The 11,859-nt window shown below is 48.3% G+C and overlaps 1 protein-coding gene across 1 annotated transcript; it reads left to right on the top strand.

Moving 5' to 3' along the window:
* Positions 1 to 3,244: 3,244 nt before the first annotated feature.
* On the top strand, positions 3,245 to 10,509 carry LOC119436239 (uncharacterized). The gene is made up of 4 exons (XM_037703032.2): positions 3,245 to 3,361; positions 7,666 to 7,860; positions 8,586 to 8,795; positions 10,252 to 10,509. The coding sequence occupies exons 1-4, from the start codon at positions 3,316 to 3,318 to the stop codon at positions 10,470 to 10,472; spliced, it is 672 nt and encodes a 223-aa protein (XP_037558960.1). The 5' UTR covers positions 3,245 to 3,315; the 3' UTR covers positions 10,473 to 10,509.
* Positions 10,510 to 11,859: the final 1,350 nt, after the last annotated feature.

Genomic DNA, 11,859 nt, shown 5'->3' with positions numbered 1-11,859 from the left:
AAGGGATGCTTCGCAAAAGCAAGCGCGCGAGGGCGAGGCGGGAGGGAGAAGGGGGGGGGGGAGGCTCGATGGCGACGCACGGCGCAGCAGTCACAAGGTGTGGGCGTATACCAACGTGAAGGATGTTTGGTCCTTTTTTCGTGTGTCCATCAAGATGGGACACTTCAGGGCGAGGCCACGCAACCTCTACCACGGTCGGAGAAAGTCTATGTGCCTCCGAATTGTGCCCATTTCAGAATTCTTTTTTTTTTTCCTTGCACCTATTATTCACCTATTAGGTGGGGACGCCTTCGGGATGGAGACAAACACCCCTTTCAAAGCGTTGAGGTCCCGTAATGGCCGAGCAGCTAGCCAGGAGCGCGTTTGTGCCTATTTTACCGGTAGGTACCCGGCGGCAGCACTAGTCTTCCTCCCACAGCCACGGCGGATGCTCTTTAACAAAGCCGTCTGTGGTTGGGAAAAAGGGAGTCTGGCGGTCCCATGCCGCCAACTTCCCAATAGGTGAGTGTCCTTCCAAGCGTCTGCAACTTGCGTAGTTGCCGAGCACCAGGCATGGAGCGCGCTTGTTCTTATTTTACCGGTAGGTACCCGGCGGCAGCGCTCATCTGTCTCCCACAAGCAGCAGAGACGGATGCTCGATTATTTCACTAAAGCTGCGGTGGGGACTAGGGGCGCCCAGAGATCCTCGCAAATCTCGATAGGGCCCCCATTCGAGTTGAGAACCCACATAAACAAGCAAGCGTCAGGTCGTGGTACACATCTACCCATTATTAGAAAAAATCGCTGGATTTCCGGCGGCACCGGGATCCGAACTGAGTACTTCCCGCATACGAGGTGGACACTCTACCATTTTACGACCGCTGCGGTTGCGGTGGTAAAACTATGCTTAGCGGTAGAGCGTCCGCCTCGAATTCGGAAGCTACTGAATTCAAATGCTGGTACCGCCGGAAAGCAAACCATTTTCTAATGGGTAGATATGGCCCCCGGTCTGGTGCTCGGCTACTCCTGGGGGTTCGCACCTCGAAGGAGGGCCTATAGGGTTCATGTGCGTGATCTCTGGGCACCCCTTGTCCAACCGCAGACGGCCTTGTTAAAGAACATCCGCCGCGTCTGTGGGAGGCAGACTAGAGCTGACGCCCGGTAGCTGCCGGTAAAATAGGTACAAGCGCGCTCCCGGCCTGGTGCTCGGTTGTGATGGGACCTGAACGGCGGAGCACCACGTAGAATGTAGGAGCTCACGAGGGTTTCGACGGAAATTGTCGGCGCAGGCTTCTTTCTCAAGCGCATCACCCTGAAAAAAAGTCGTTATATCCGGGAAAGTAATCTCGGACACTTTATTTAATTTTACCTTACGCATCCCCCCTTTCCCTTTTGTCCATGACTTTGGTCAAGGGACGATCGCATTCCTTAACAAATAAACATTTTCTCCCGAACGGAAGCCGAATGCCAAGTCGGCGTACGCTTGTGCCCATTTGAACCACTGGGTGCCCGGCGGCGTTGGGAATCGAACTCACAACCTCCCGCAGCCGAGGCGGGCGCTTCTTTTTGGCGAGTTTATGATGCTTTGTTTCGCTTGGTTCTTGCACAGCAAGCATATCGGGCTGTACGAACCTCTCCCAAGCAACACACCCCTAAAACACCGGACGCCTGGCCGGGGGGCTGCTTGTACCCTTCTCATAAAAGCGGTACGTAGGTGTCCGGCGGTGGGTATCGAACGTCCTATCGGCGTCCTACCCACTGGGCTACGACTACGGTAGGGTAGGACTGCGGTAGATTGGGTGGTAGGGGTGGGCGAATATTCGCTGTTTGGAATGTGAATCGAATATTACACACTAACTATTCGTATTCGAAAAGGAACTATTGGGTGTTTTTGAATATTTAACGCTAACCAATATTTCACACCAACCGAGTGGTAAAGTCTTGTTACTCTTCTGCATCTGCTAAACAAAGTGTTGCAAATTATAGAAGTGAAACAATCGCAAAATGTTTCGAGGGAATGTAGAAACAAAATGTATAATTCATATTTTGTTTTCGATTTCGCGGCGGAAGCCTACATGGCCACCTGTGAGTATTGCTTGTAGTACCTCATTTAATGTTTTTTGGCAGTCTAGTCAAGTAGCATTTATATCTTTTACGCTACGACCAGAGGCGTTTTTCTTGTGGCTGGACCTTTTTACAAGTGCTTATGGCAGAAAAATCGTGATTTTTTTTTTTTTTTACCACAACTGCCGACTTCTTTTTTTTTTCGGCAACCGTTTATTTAGCGTACTTGGAAAGCTTTATTCCAAGCAGCAGGCCATTCATTCTTGGAAAGCTTGTTTGCAACCAGGTTCTAAAGATGTTTAGCAGGTATCCGTGCAGTTTTTAATGACAACTAGTGATCTTGTGTTTAAGATTGATTTTTTGTTCCTGATAGCAAGCTGGATTTTCAGTACAGGTCTGGTACAGTCAGTACAGGTCTGGTACCTAATTATGCCGAAATAAATATTCCTACTGTAAATACATTTGACTATTTGATATTCGATTCGGAATTCGATACTTACTATTCGTACTCGACTCGTATTCGAAAAATATGGCATTCGCCCACTTCTAGTACTTGGCTTTCCCTGCAGCAAAATTGTCACAGCTGCACGAAACACCCACAGTCAACCTGATTCACATCGGCTACTCTCAAGAACGACGAGGCCCGTGCATTCTTGCTTTGTGACGACAAGGAACAACGCCAAGCGCTGAAGCGCCATTTTTGCGCTCTACTATATCCTTTTTTTTTTTTTCGTGATTAAAAGCGTATCATGCAACTGTCGAATGCACTGTGGCTGTAAAAGTCAGATGAAAGAAACCAGCATTTTTCAGGTCCGTTTTACCAAAAAAACAAACTAAGGGGATAATTAGAGTGTGTGACTCCCAGAATTCGGGAAGGGGGGGGGGGGGGTGGAAGATAGATTTAAAAGAAGACGGCATTTATCGAATGTTGTCCGTATATACACTGCTGTGCGCTACGACAGCAACATTTATGACTAGCGCCGCCCCACACGTGCGTTCACCTGTTCTTTTCCTTCTCTCTGCCTATGCTCGCACGGATATCGCTTCCCTTTTTGGTGCTCGCTTTTTCTCACTGGTCGTGCCCATGGGGCATTTCCCATGATTATTGATACGAGATAGGCAAAATATGGCCCACTTCCCAAGAGATAAGTCGTGTCTATTCTTAGCAACGCTGATACATATTGAGAAGCAAGGCACATCCATTACCGGCAGTCAAGGAAGCACATAAGTGGCGGTGCGACGCACAACGCTAGCTGTCGTTCGCGATTCAACATGAGCATAATCGTGCTTGCCTGTATTCTTGGTGCGTCCGTTCTTGGTAAGTGTACTTTGTGCACACTGTTGCACGTTGTTTCGTTTTCACTCTTATTCACTGGATAGTTTGTGAATTATCCAGTGAGCTTCTGAATTCAATGGCATTCATTTTGAGGCGAGTGCTAGTGTATAAGAACTCGAGACGTCTTCTAAAAACTGGTTTGACTTTATTTTTTCGCACCTTGAAATACGCATATTACTGGTGGTTCGCTCCAAGTTTCTCCCGGCAACCAGCAACAAAAGGCGCGACTGCAGATCAAGAAAAATGGAAATCGCGACTACATATAACCAGAGTCAAGTTGGCGTCAAAAAGGTCCATTCCGCTTTATCTTCGGGATCGGACCACAGTTTTAATTATATATATAATTAGATAACCAAAAAGAAAACTGGCTTCACTATGACAAGAATGTTATTCTCATTGAAAGTTTTGTTAGGTTAGTAGATTTGATTTTCTGGCTTCGATTCCGGAATTACAATATTCCCGCTATAATCGCTAATTGAACAGTTAGTTAAGATGTTCTTGCTAATTAATTAGCAGCTGCATTTTCCACGTTGACGAGTTCCTAGTGGTCATAAAGCTGTATACCGTATAGACTCGTGTAAGGGCCGCACCTTTTTTTTCACAATTTTGACGAGGTGCGGCCTTTACACGGAACTGAACCTTTTGGTCAAAATGGTGCCGGCGCAGCCAGCAACTTGTGCACCCCCAAGATCCCCGGATGTATCATTGCATCAGAGGTCGATGCGTAGCTCTCGCCATCTAGCAGAGGCACGCCGAAGTACGCGCAGTGCGCGAAAATTCGCCGATGCGCGCGCGAAGCATCGGGGCACGCGGTTACTTCTCCGTTTAAGGTTTTTTTTTTTTTTTTCTCCAAATTTTGGGCTGCCAAGTTGGGGGTGCGGCCCTTAGACGAGTCTATACGGTAACCTGATAGCAGATGGTGAAATATCCTTACGCAATTCGTCTTTTTTTTTTTTTTTCGTGCAGAAAGACACGCTGTATTTGTAGCGTAAAGTCACGCAAGAATAAATAACAAAATAGTAAAGACACGGTTAGTCGGGAGAATGTTTTTATTCAACACCGCGAGAGGTAATAAGAGAACACATGTATACATGCCAACGACACACGTACCATAATGTGACATTGAGCGTTTTACGCTAGGACGTAATGACAGCTAAAGACTACCTTCACGAGTTCGATTTCCGACACTTGGCTTCTGCGAATACGTTAATTACGGCGGTAAAGTTTGTATATTTAGTGTTCTTTTTCTATGGTCAGTATCGCCAAGTTTGATAGCCTATCATTGCTCATGGTGGTGCGCTGAGACGTTTTGATCAGCTGTAACTTGGAACAGATCCTTTCGCGTGATACAAATGACACGGAGATCTAACGAAACAAGCGGACATCCGACATCGGCCTAACTTAATAGCACCACATTAGAAATTTTCAAGCTATGCACCTTTCACACAAAAAAGTGCTTTCAAATCTTTTACGTCTTTAAGCATCCTCATACTGTTCCCACTTTTCAGCCTACAGCGCTTTGCACAACCCAGAGAGCACATGGACAGATAAGAACAAGTGCTTACCAGCGTTCGTTTCAGTGTTGCAGTTGGGTGGTCAACTCAAAGCCACTTGTCGCTTCTACGCGTTGGCACTCGGCGGCAGTGCCTCCGCATCGGCGCCAGAATCGGCGGTTGGCATGAAATGCTGGCTAGCGTCTTTACAATTACCGGGAAAGAGTCACGCGCTCTATGTCAAAATACAGAGCTTGTCCCATCCGTGAAGCGAAGTGCCAGAGGAATGCGCACGGCAAATTAATCGACCTTTTTCGCCAGAACGCAATGCGCAGGCTCGTGTCCCCTGCGGTCTCGAAAAGTGGCAGAAATCACGCTCGCAAGAAAGCATGAGAAACAACAAGACGACACAGTGCGCAATTTACGAAAGGAGTAAAAAAAAAACAAGCAAAAAAAAACATGCAAGAACAGTGCGCCTACGCCCAAAACGCTGTCCCTAGGGCAGTTCAGAGAAAATTAGCGGAAGGAGGGGATAGAACACACTTTCCCTAATCTGGGATGTCAGAGGCGCGAGCGCGTGTCCAAATTGCCCTTCTTGGAATGCGCCTGCTTTCAGCGTGAAGTCCTTATAGCCCCTCACAAGCTCCCTGTGGGGAGTGGAGAGTGCATCGGTGGCCCCAGTGCATCAACACGTACCATAGATGGCGAAAGGAAGGGGCGGACTGCAGATGTCACGGGCACGGGCTGCAGCTTACCGGAGCATTCTTTATCATCATTTATGACCAGTCAAACCGGCGGGGGGATATAGGTCTGCAGACACACATATGACACCCCTCTAACTGACCCCTGGCACCCGGGTTCCCCGACCCCTCCCCCCTCCCACCTCGTTACTACACCACTGATGGGTCGGCATATTCACCCATGAGTAAATTCACTCATACTCACTCATGCTTATTTCTCAGGCGTGGCCGGTGAGTGTGAACGTGAGTCCCTGTGAATGTGAGTGGACGTGACTGAACGCATATGGGTACCGATGAGTGTGCGTGTGCCAGAGTGGTAGTTAGCGCACAGCCAAACAAAAAAAATATGCTAACTGAGTGTGAGGGAAGGTGCGCGTACTTTCAAAACCTACGCCTGCCTTCTATTTAAATGACCCCTCACCAGGTTTGCGCATTGCAGAGATAAGCGCAGTGGATACACCACCTACCTAGTGATGATAGTGTTTGCTAAGTTTTACAGTGAACTACGCCACGAAATCAGCTGAAAATTACCTGTACAGAGCGCTCTCTATACATAGCGCTCTCACAACTTATAGTGCACAACCAAAATGTCCAGCAGAGTGCTAGTGAGGGGCCCTCTGATACATCTAGACGTCCGCAATCTCTAGAAACATCACGATTATCTTGTAACTAGCTTTTCGGTAATCAACCACCCGTTTTCTTTCATTTGGTTTTCTGAAACTAGCGCTCCGATCTCTCGCGAATAACGCATGAAGACCGTGCTTTCCTGTTCGAAAGATCTGAGTAAACGAGTTCTGGTCAACCAGTGTTATTAAAGGTAAGCATTCCACAGATATCAGCCTGGTTTGGAACAACTGAATTAAAGATAAGGAAAAACTCCAGCCAAAATTAATTTTAAAGACCCGACGTTTCGGAGCCCGTCCGGCTCCTTCTTCAATGGTGAGATGGCGTGAGGCCTAGCTAGCAGTGCTTATGTGCGTTTTTGGCTCTTTGACAGGCGCGCAGACACTTTTCGTCGACGTTGATAGTAAACGACGGGAAGTGTTCCTGACGAACAACTGATGTTACCCGGCGTCTTCTGGGTGTGCCAGGACGTCAAAAGGAACCATCGCTTGTAGTTGTTTCCTCTCTCCAAGATGACAGCACCGTCGAGGCTAATCTGGTGATCAAAAAGTTCGCAGTGTTCTGCACAGCACTGCGCTGCGTTCTCTGTTAAGGTGGCGAATGTCATTCTCGTGTTTACGGAGCGCTCGTACTAAGAGCCTCATCTTCAGGACATGTGGTTCTTGCGCTGTATTGTGTTTTTTTTTTCTTACTTCCTTAGCCACCTTATAGTTACAACATCTGACACTTGCGGAATCCTCCGCATCAACTAACTCAGTCGACCTAAAAGTTTAAATATATCTCTAACCTGTAAGGCAATAGCAAGGAAGAAACGGCTAGTAGAGAAAGAGAGACTTATCTTACGAGAGGTGGTTCTGAACTACTGTGCTCCAACCAGCTACTTAGCCTTCTGTTATGGTAAGGGTAACAAAAGGAAATTACATGCATAGAAGTTAAAAGACGAGTAGATGTGCATGAATAAAAAAATACTTCGGCTGAAGAGAATACAGGGAGACGTTGGTGGCATTTGACTCCCTTGAGTTGTTCTTTATGTCAATGCCAGGACTTCCAACTGAGTACGCTGTCACACTCGACAACATCAGATCAGCAGAAGTCAATTGCTGTGTGAAGCAGTGCTTGCAGAAAAAGGAAACACTCATGTTTAGAAGCAAACATATCAGCGTGGTTAGAGTAAAGCTTTATTTGTTTCAGCACGCCTATTTTCCCTTATGAAGTGCTCTAAAAGCCAAGACCTTTATAAAGAAGTGACCTGTATAACGAAGGGTATTCCGGATCCCACTCACCTACACTCATAAAGACGCTTGACCATAACTGAATTCAAGACTAGCACGAATGAAATCGCTCGCGACCCTCTGCGTTTGGCCGCTCTGCAAGCGAAATGATTGGTCTCTTCTCCTCGCACATCCACTAATAATCCTGGTACGCGCAGGTCGGGCATATGGCTTGGCGGGCGCTGTTTACGAGGCCAACAACTACCTGGACACGGTGCTGGGCGTGGTACTGCCATTGCAAGTGAATGCTGCCAACATGACCATGGTCCTGCTTCCGGGATTCGCTGTGCACTACAGCGACGAGACGAGAGCGCTGAACGTGAGCTTCGACAGCGGCGTGCTCTTCGGCTTCGGCAAGTGCATACTTTGCACGGGCTCACCCGATTCTCAAGAGCAGTGGTCGGGGGCGCGCACCGGCCCAGACCGTTGCTTTTATCGCTGTATTACGCACAAAGGTGGACAAAAAACGTGAAAGGACATGCGCTTGCGTCTGTTCCTTCACGTTACTTGTCCAAATTCGTGCACGGTACCACGATAATGTATCTTGTATGGCAGGTTTCCAAAATTGCCTCTGACAACAGAGTGCTAGAGAACAAACAGCACTCTGCTCTTTCACTACAGCGCTGAATGCTGGATGAACTGGTAAGGTAGCATGACGTGAAAAACCGAAGTCCAAGGAATATGCGGACATGCGGAGATGCTAACAGCGCTCATCTTGTAAGCTTCCTATCCGCCGAGCGTTTCTTGCGCTGTATTTTTTTGTCTGACTTTCTTCGCCGCTTATTACACGCCAGACTTTTTTTAATTATCCAATGCAGAAATGCAAAGATTAGCCATACTGACTTGATCCCATAACCTGTAGTAAAGGATACAGGTCATCCAAACCAATCGAATGTATCTGCATTTCACTATTAACTATACGATATTTCAACCGTCTCATATACACGTAATTTTCACCATGCCTAGTTCTGCAGGCCAGTTTGTGAATTTTCACTTGTGGCAGATGGTAAACAATACGAGAGTTTGTAGATTTGGAAGGGAGAGTATTTTACTGATTAGTCGTACCTACCGTTTTCAGGAAAGCACTGGCAACGCCGAGGAGACTGCCAGGCTGCTCAATGGCGCAACGAGAATATCACCACCATTTGCCACGCAACACTGGATGGCATGATGCTCCTGCTTGATGGCACAGTCAAGGACGGCAACTCCACCGTCGGTGAAAACGTTACCATTATACTGGTTGTTCGGAACTCGTTAGCTCGGATCTCTCCAACTGAAAGAAAGAAAGGTACACGTTGCAGTATTCGGTTTAGCTATAGTGCACCACACACTTCGCCTTGTTCCTGAAGTGTCGTGAACTTTCACTGCGTGACTTAATTGCGTGCGTGCGTGCGTGCGTGCGTGTGTGTGTGTGTGTGTGTGTGTGTGGTGTGCGTGTGTGTGTGTGTGTGTGTGTGTGTGTGTGTGTGCGTGTGTGTGTGTGTGTGTGTGTGTGTGTGTGTGTGTGTGTGTGTGTGTGTGTGTGTGTGTGTGTGTGTGTGTGTGTGTGTGTGTGTGTGTGTGTGTGTGTGTGTGTGTGTGTGTGTGTGTGTGTGTGTGTGTGTGTGTGTGTGTGTGTGTGTGTGTGTGTGTGTGTGTGTGTGTGTGTGTGTGTGTGTGTGTGTGTGTGTGTGTGTGTGTGTGTGTGTGCGCGCGCCAGACTTCAGACTGTGGTCGCTCTCCTTTGCCGTTTTGCATGACATAATGAGCACAGACGCAGCGTGAACTTAAACGGTGATGGCAATTTTGTTTTCCATTTTCTTAATTTTTTTCTTTCTCTCTCATTGTGGGTTCATTATTTGTGATGTTGGTCACCTGGCTTCGCAGTAATACCTTGTAAATGCGTAAACATTGTTATGCTTACCCAACGAGAAAAACCGTCCGTTCGTCCTTCCCGTAGGACGATCGCTTTCAAGACGGCCCGCAGCAGCGAGTGAATTCACATTCGTGCTGCCTCTCGCTTCAACCCGTACTAAGCGGCGAGAACACAGCGCGCCGAAGCTGTCATCATTCGCCGCACTATGTTCCCATACCAGATCGCTTTCAAGACAGGCCCCGCGCAGCCGCGCCATACGCAGCTGCCGCCGGAGTACGCTTGGTCACGGTTGATAATGGTTAGACGCGGATGGATAAGGCTCTAAACAGCGATACCGGCTTATAATGATCGGAACGTCATCAGCGCACCTGGTGCCGCCACCTGCAATAGTTTGCTTGCCTCATCAATTCACGTTGCACTGCCGTCCGCAGCAGTTTGTGTCGCCGCAGCGCTGTCGTTTATACTGGTCGGATCAAGTTTCATAACTTTGATAGTGACACCGGGCTGCGTGGAGATGAGCAAGTGGCAGATGTTTACGCATGCTTAGACAACTCCCAGAGAAGTTTCTGCGTGAATGTTTATTTTTTTCACCTAGTTTTGCAGCTTCTGCTGTTAATGTCAACGGCTTATAACCTCTCAGTCAGCTAGTCGGCATTCTCGGCTATGTGGATGGACACAGCCTACAATAGGTGCGCAAGTAACACAAGACGCTAAGTTTCTGAAAGCTTTTGTCAATGAGGCGAGGGTAAGATTTAACAAGGGCGTTTTTAAGCTGTAAATGAATGTTGCTGTTCAGCCGATATATTTTCAGAGGTAATTTTCCCCCATTTTACCTCCCGATAAACGCTCATGGGAAGGCACGCTTCCTTCGCGGTTCATGTCTTGGCAGGGTACGCTGTACACCTGGATCTGTCGCTGGAACAACTTTCGCTGGCTGTCGTGCCCATGCGTGCCCTGACGCCGCTACCTGGAGTCCCGGAGGCCGTCCTCAAGGAAGAGCTCAACCAGGGAGCCTCAGCCATCCTGAAGCGCTTCATCGAGACAGAGGCTCGGCAGGGCGTGCTCAGGCACGCTTTCTCCCTCATCCACCTTCCTCTGCCGCAACAATAAATGCCATGGCAAAGGCTCTCCAGCCTGCGCCGCAAAATCTCTAGCGCTCGCTGTCATTTCTTCGTGCACGCCGTCTAAAGCCACCTCCAATAACAGCGGCACCAAGGGGCGGCACCGGAGTAGGCGAGTCACACGAAGGAAAATATGGAAAGGAGGAGCAGAGCGCGATCCTGCGTGGACTACTACCACGGCCTCCACGATCTGGCGGCACGCGCGCACCACGCGTCAGCCGCACTTGGAGGCCATGCTGCAGCGAGCTTGTTTATTCTCTTGCCATGCAGAGGCGCTAGTGTGATACGCTTTCAAAAGCGCCTAAAAAAGACACTGAAGAAGAATATTTCATGAATCAATACAAAACATTACGCTTTGTCAAAAACAATTTTCGTCAATAGCAAATTACGTTTCGCCAGTGATCGCATCACGACGGCGTAAGAAGCTATATTTCATCTCACAAGTCGTTTGCAGCACTGTGGCAGCTGCAGGATTCCTTCGTCAATGCTGAATGCCCTCAAGATATGTTCAACAGCGCCGTGTCGTCTGCTCACCGCCACAGTAATTCGTGGTATACGACGTGCATGCTCAAAGGTCACATATCATTGTAACGTATCATATACCAAAAAAAAAACGAAAAGAAGAAGAAGAAAACTCCCTAATCCCGCCAATAATCACACAGTTACACCAGGAACTATATTCCACTGTGCAAGGATATTACATGTGTACGCCTCGTACATTCGGAAGTACTGCAAACGACTTGTGAGATGGAGTATACATAGACTCAATGTGACCCAGAGTAGGCAAAAAATGCTAATCGCATTAAAATGAACAGCAGGCAAAAAGCACATGAACGCTCGCGGCTCAAACAACGACGCCCCGGAATATCACCACCTGCGAGAAGCGCAGGACAACGGTGGTGACGTCATCTTCGGAGCAAGTAGAGTTGAAATTATATCTATATGTTGTTCGACACCGCCAATGACATGCAGTATACGCGCAACACCGGTGCTCGTCCGACAGTCAAGGCACCGGGCAACCGTGGTAAGGCGCCAGCAGCGCCCTGGCGAACGGCAGCAGTAAAGCAATAGCAGGGGATGCACGACGGGGCGAAGGCGCGAAGTGCACACGTGGCGCTTTCGGTAATTATAACACGATAGCGTTTAGGGCCCCGTGTCGCAGAAAATCCGGCGTCGGCGTCGGCATTCGCGCCCGCGGCCGAGAAAGTCAGCCCCAACCACGTTTAGGTATCCCACACCATTCTATCATTAATGTTGCTCATACCTCGTCTTGCATTCTTGGCAAAGGTATTCCTCGGAATTTTGTGAATGACAATCCACAAACAAATGCCATGAAACAAAACACCCACAGCGCATGCCTTTTATGTTAAATCTTC

Source organism: Dermacentor silvarum, chromosome 1 (genome assembly GCF_013339745.2).
Source record: "Dermacentor silvarum isolate Dsil-2018 chromosome 1, BIME_Dsil_1.4, whole genome shotgun sequence".
In the NCBI taxonomy this organism is placed as follows: Eukaryota; Metazoa; Arthropoda; class Arachnida; order Ixodida; family Ixodidae; genus Dermacentor; species Dermacentor silvarum.
This window is presented reverse-complemented; position numbering and strand designations above follow the sequence as displayed.

What these genes read in the sequence shown, in the direction of transcription:
- LOC119436239 (XM_037703032.2), top strand. Translation starts at nt 3,316, where the DNA reads ATGAGCATAATCGTGCTTGCCTGTATTCTTGGTGCGTCCGTTCTTG. An exon ending in CGGCGTGCTCTTCGGCTTCG is followed by an intron (nt 7,861 to 8,585) that starts GCAAGTGCATAC and finishes TACCGTTTTCAG; the next exon opens with GAAAGCACTGGCAACGCCGA. An exon ending in TCCAACTGAAAGAAAGAAAG is followed by an intron (nt 8,796 to 10,251) that starts GTACACGTTGCA and finishes ATGTCTTGGCAG; the next exon opens with GGTACGCTGTACACCTGGAT.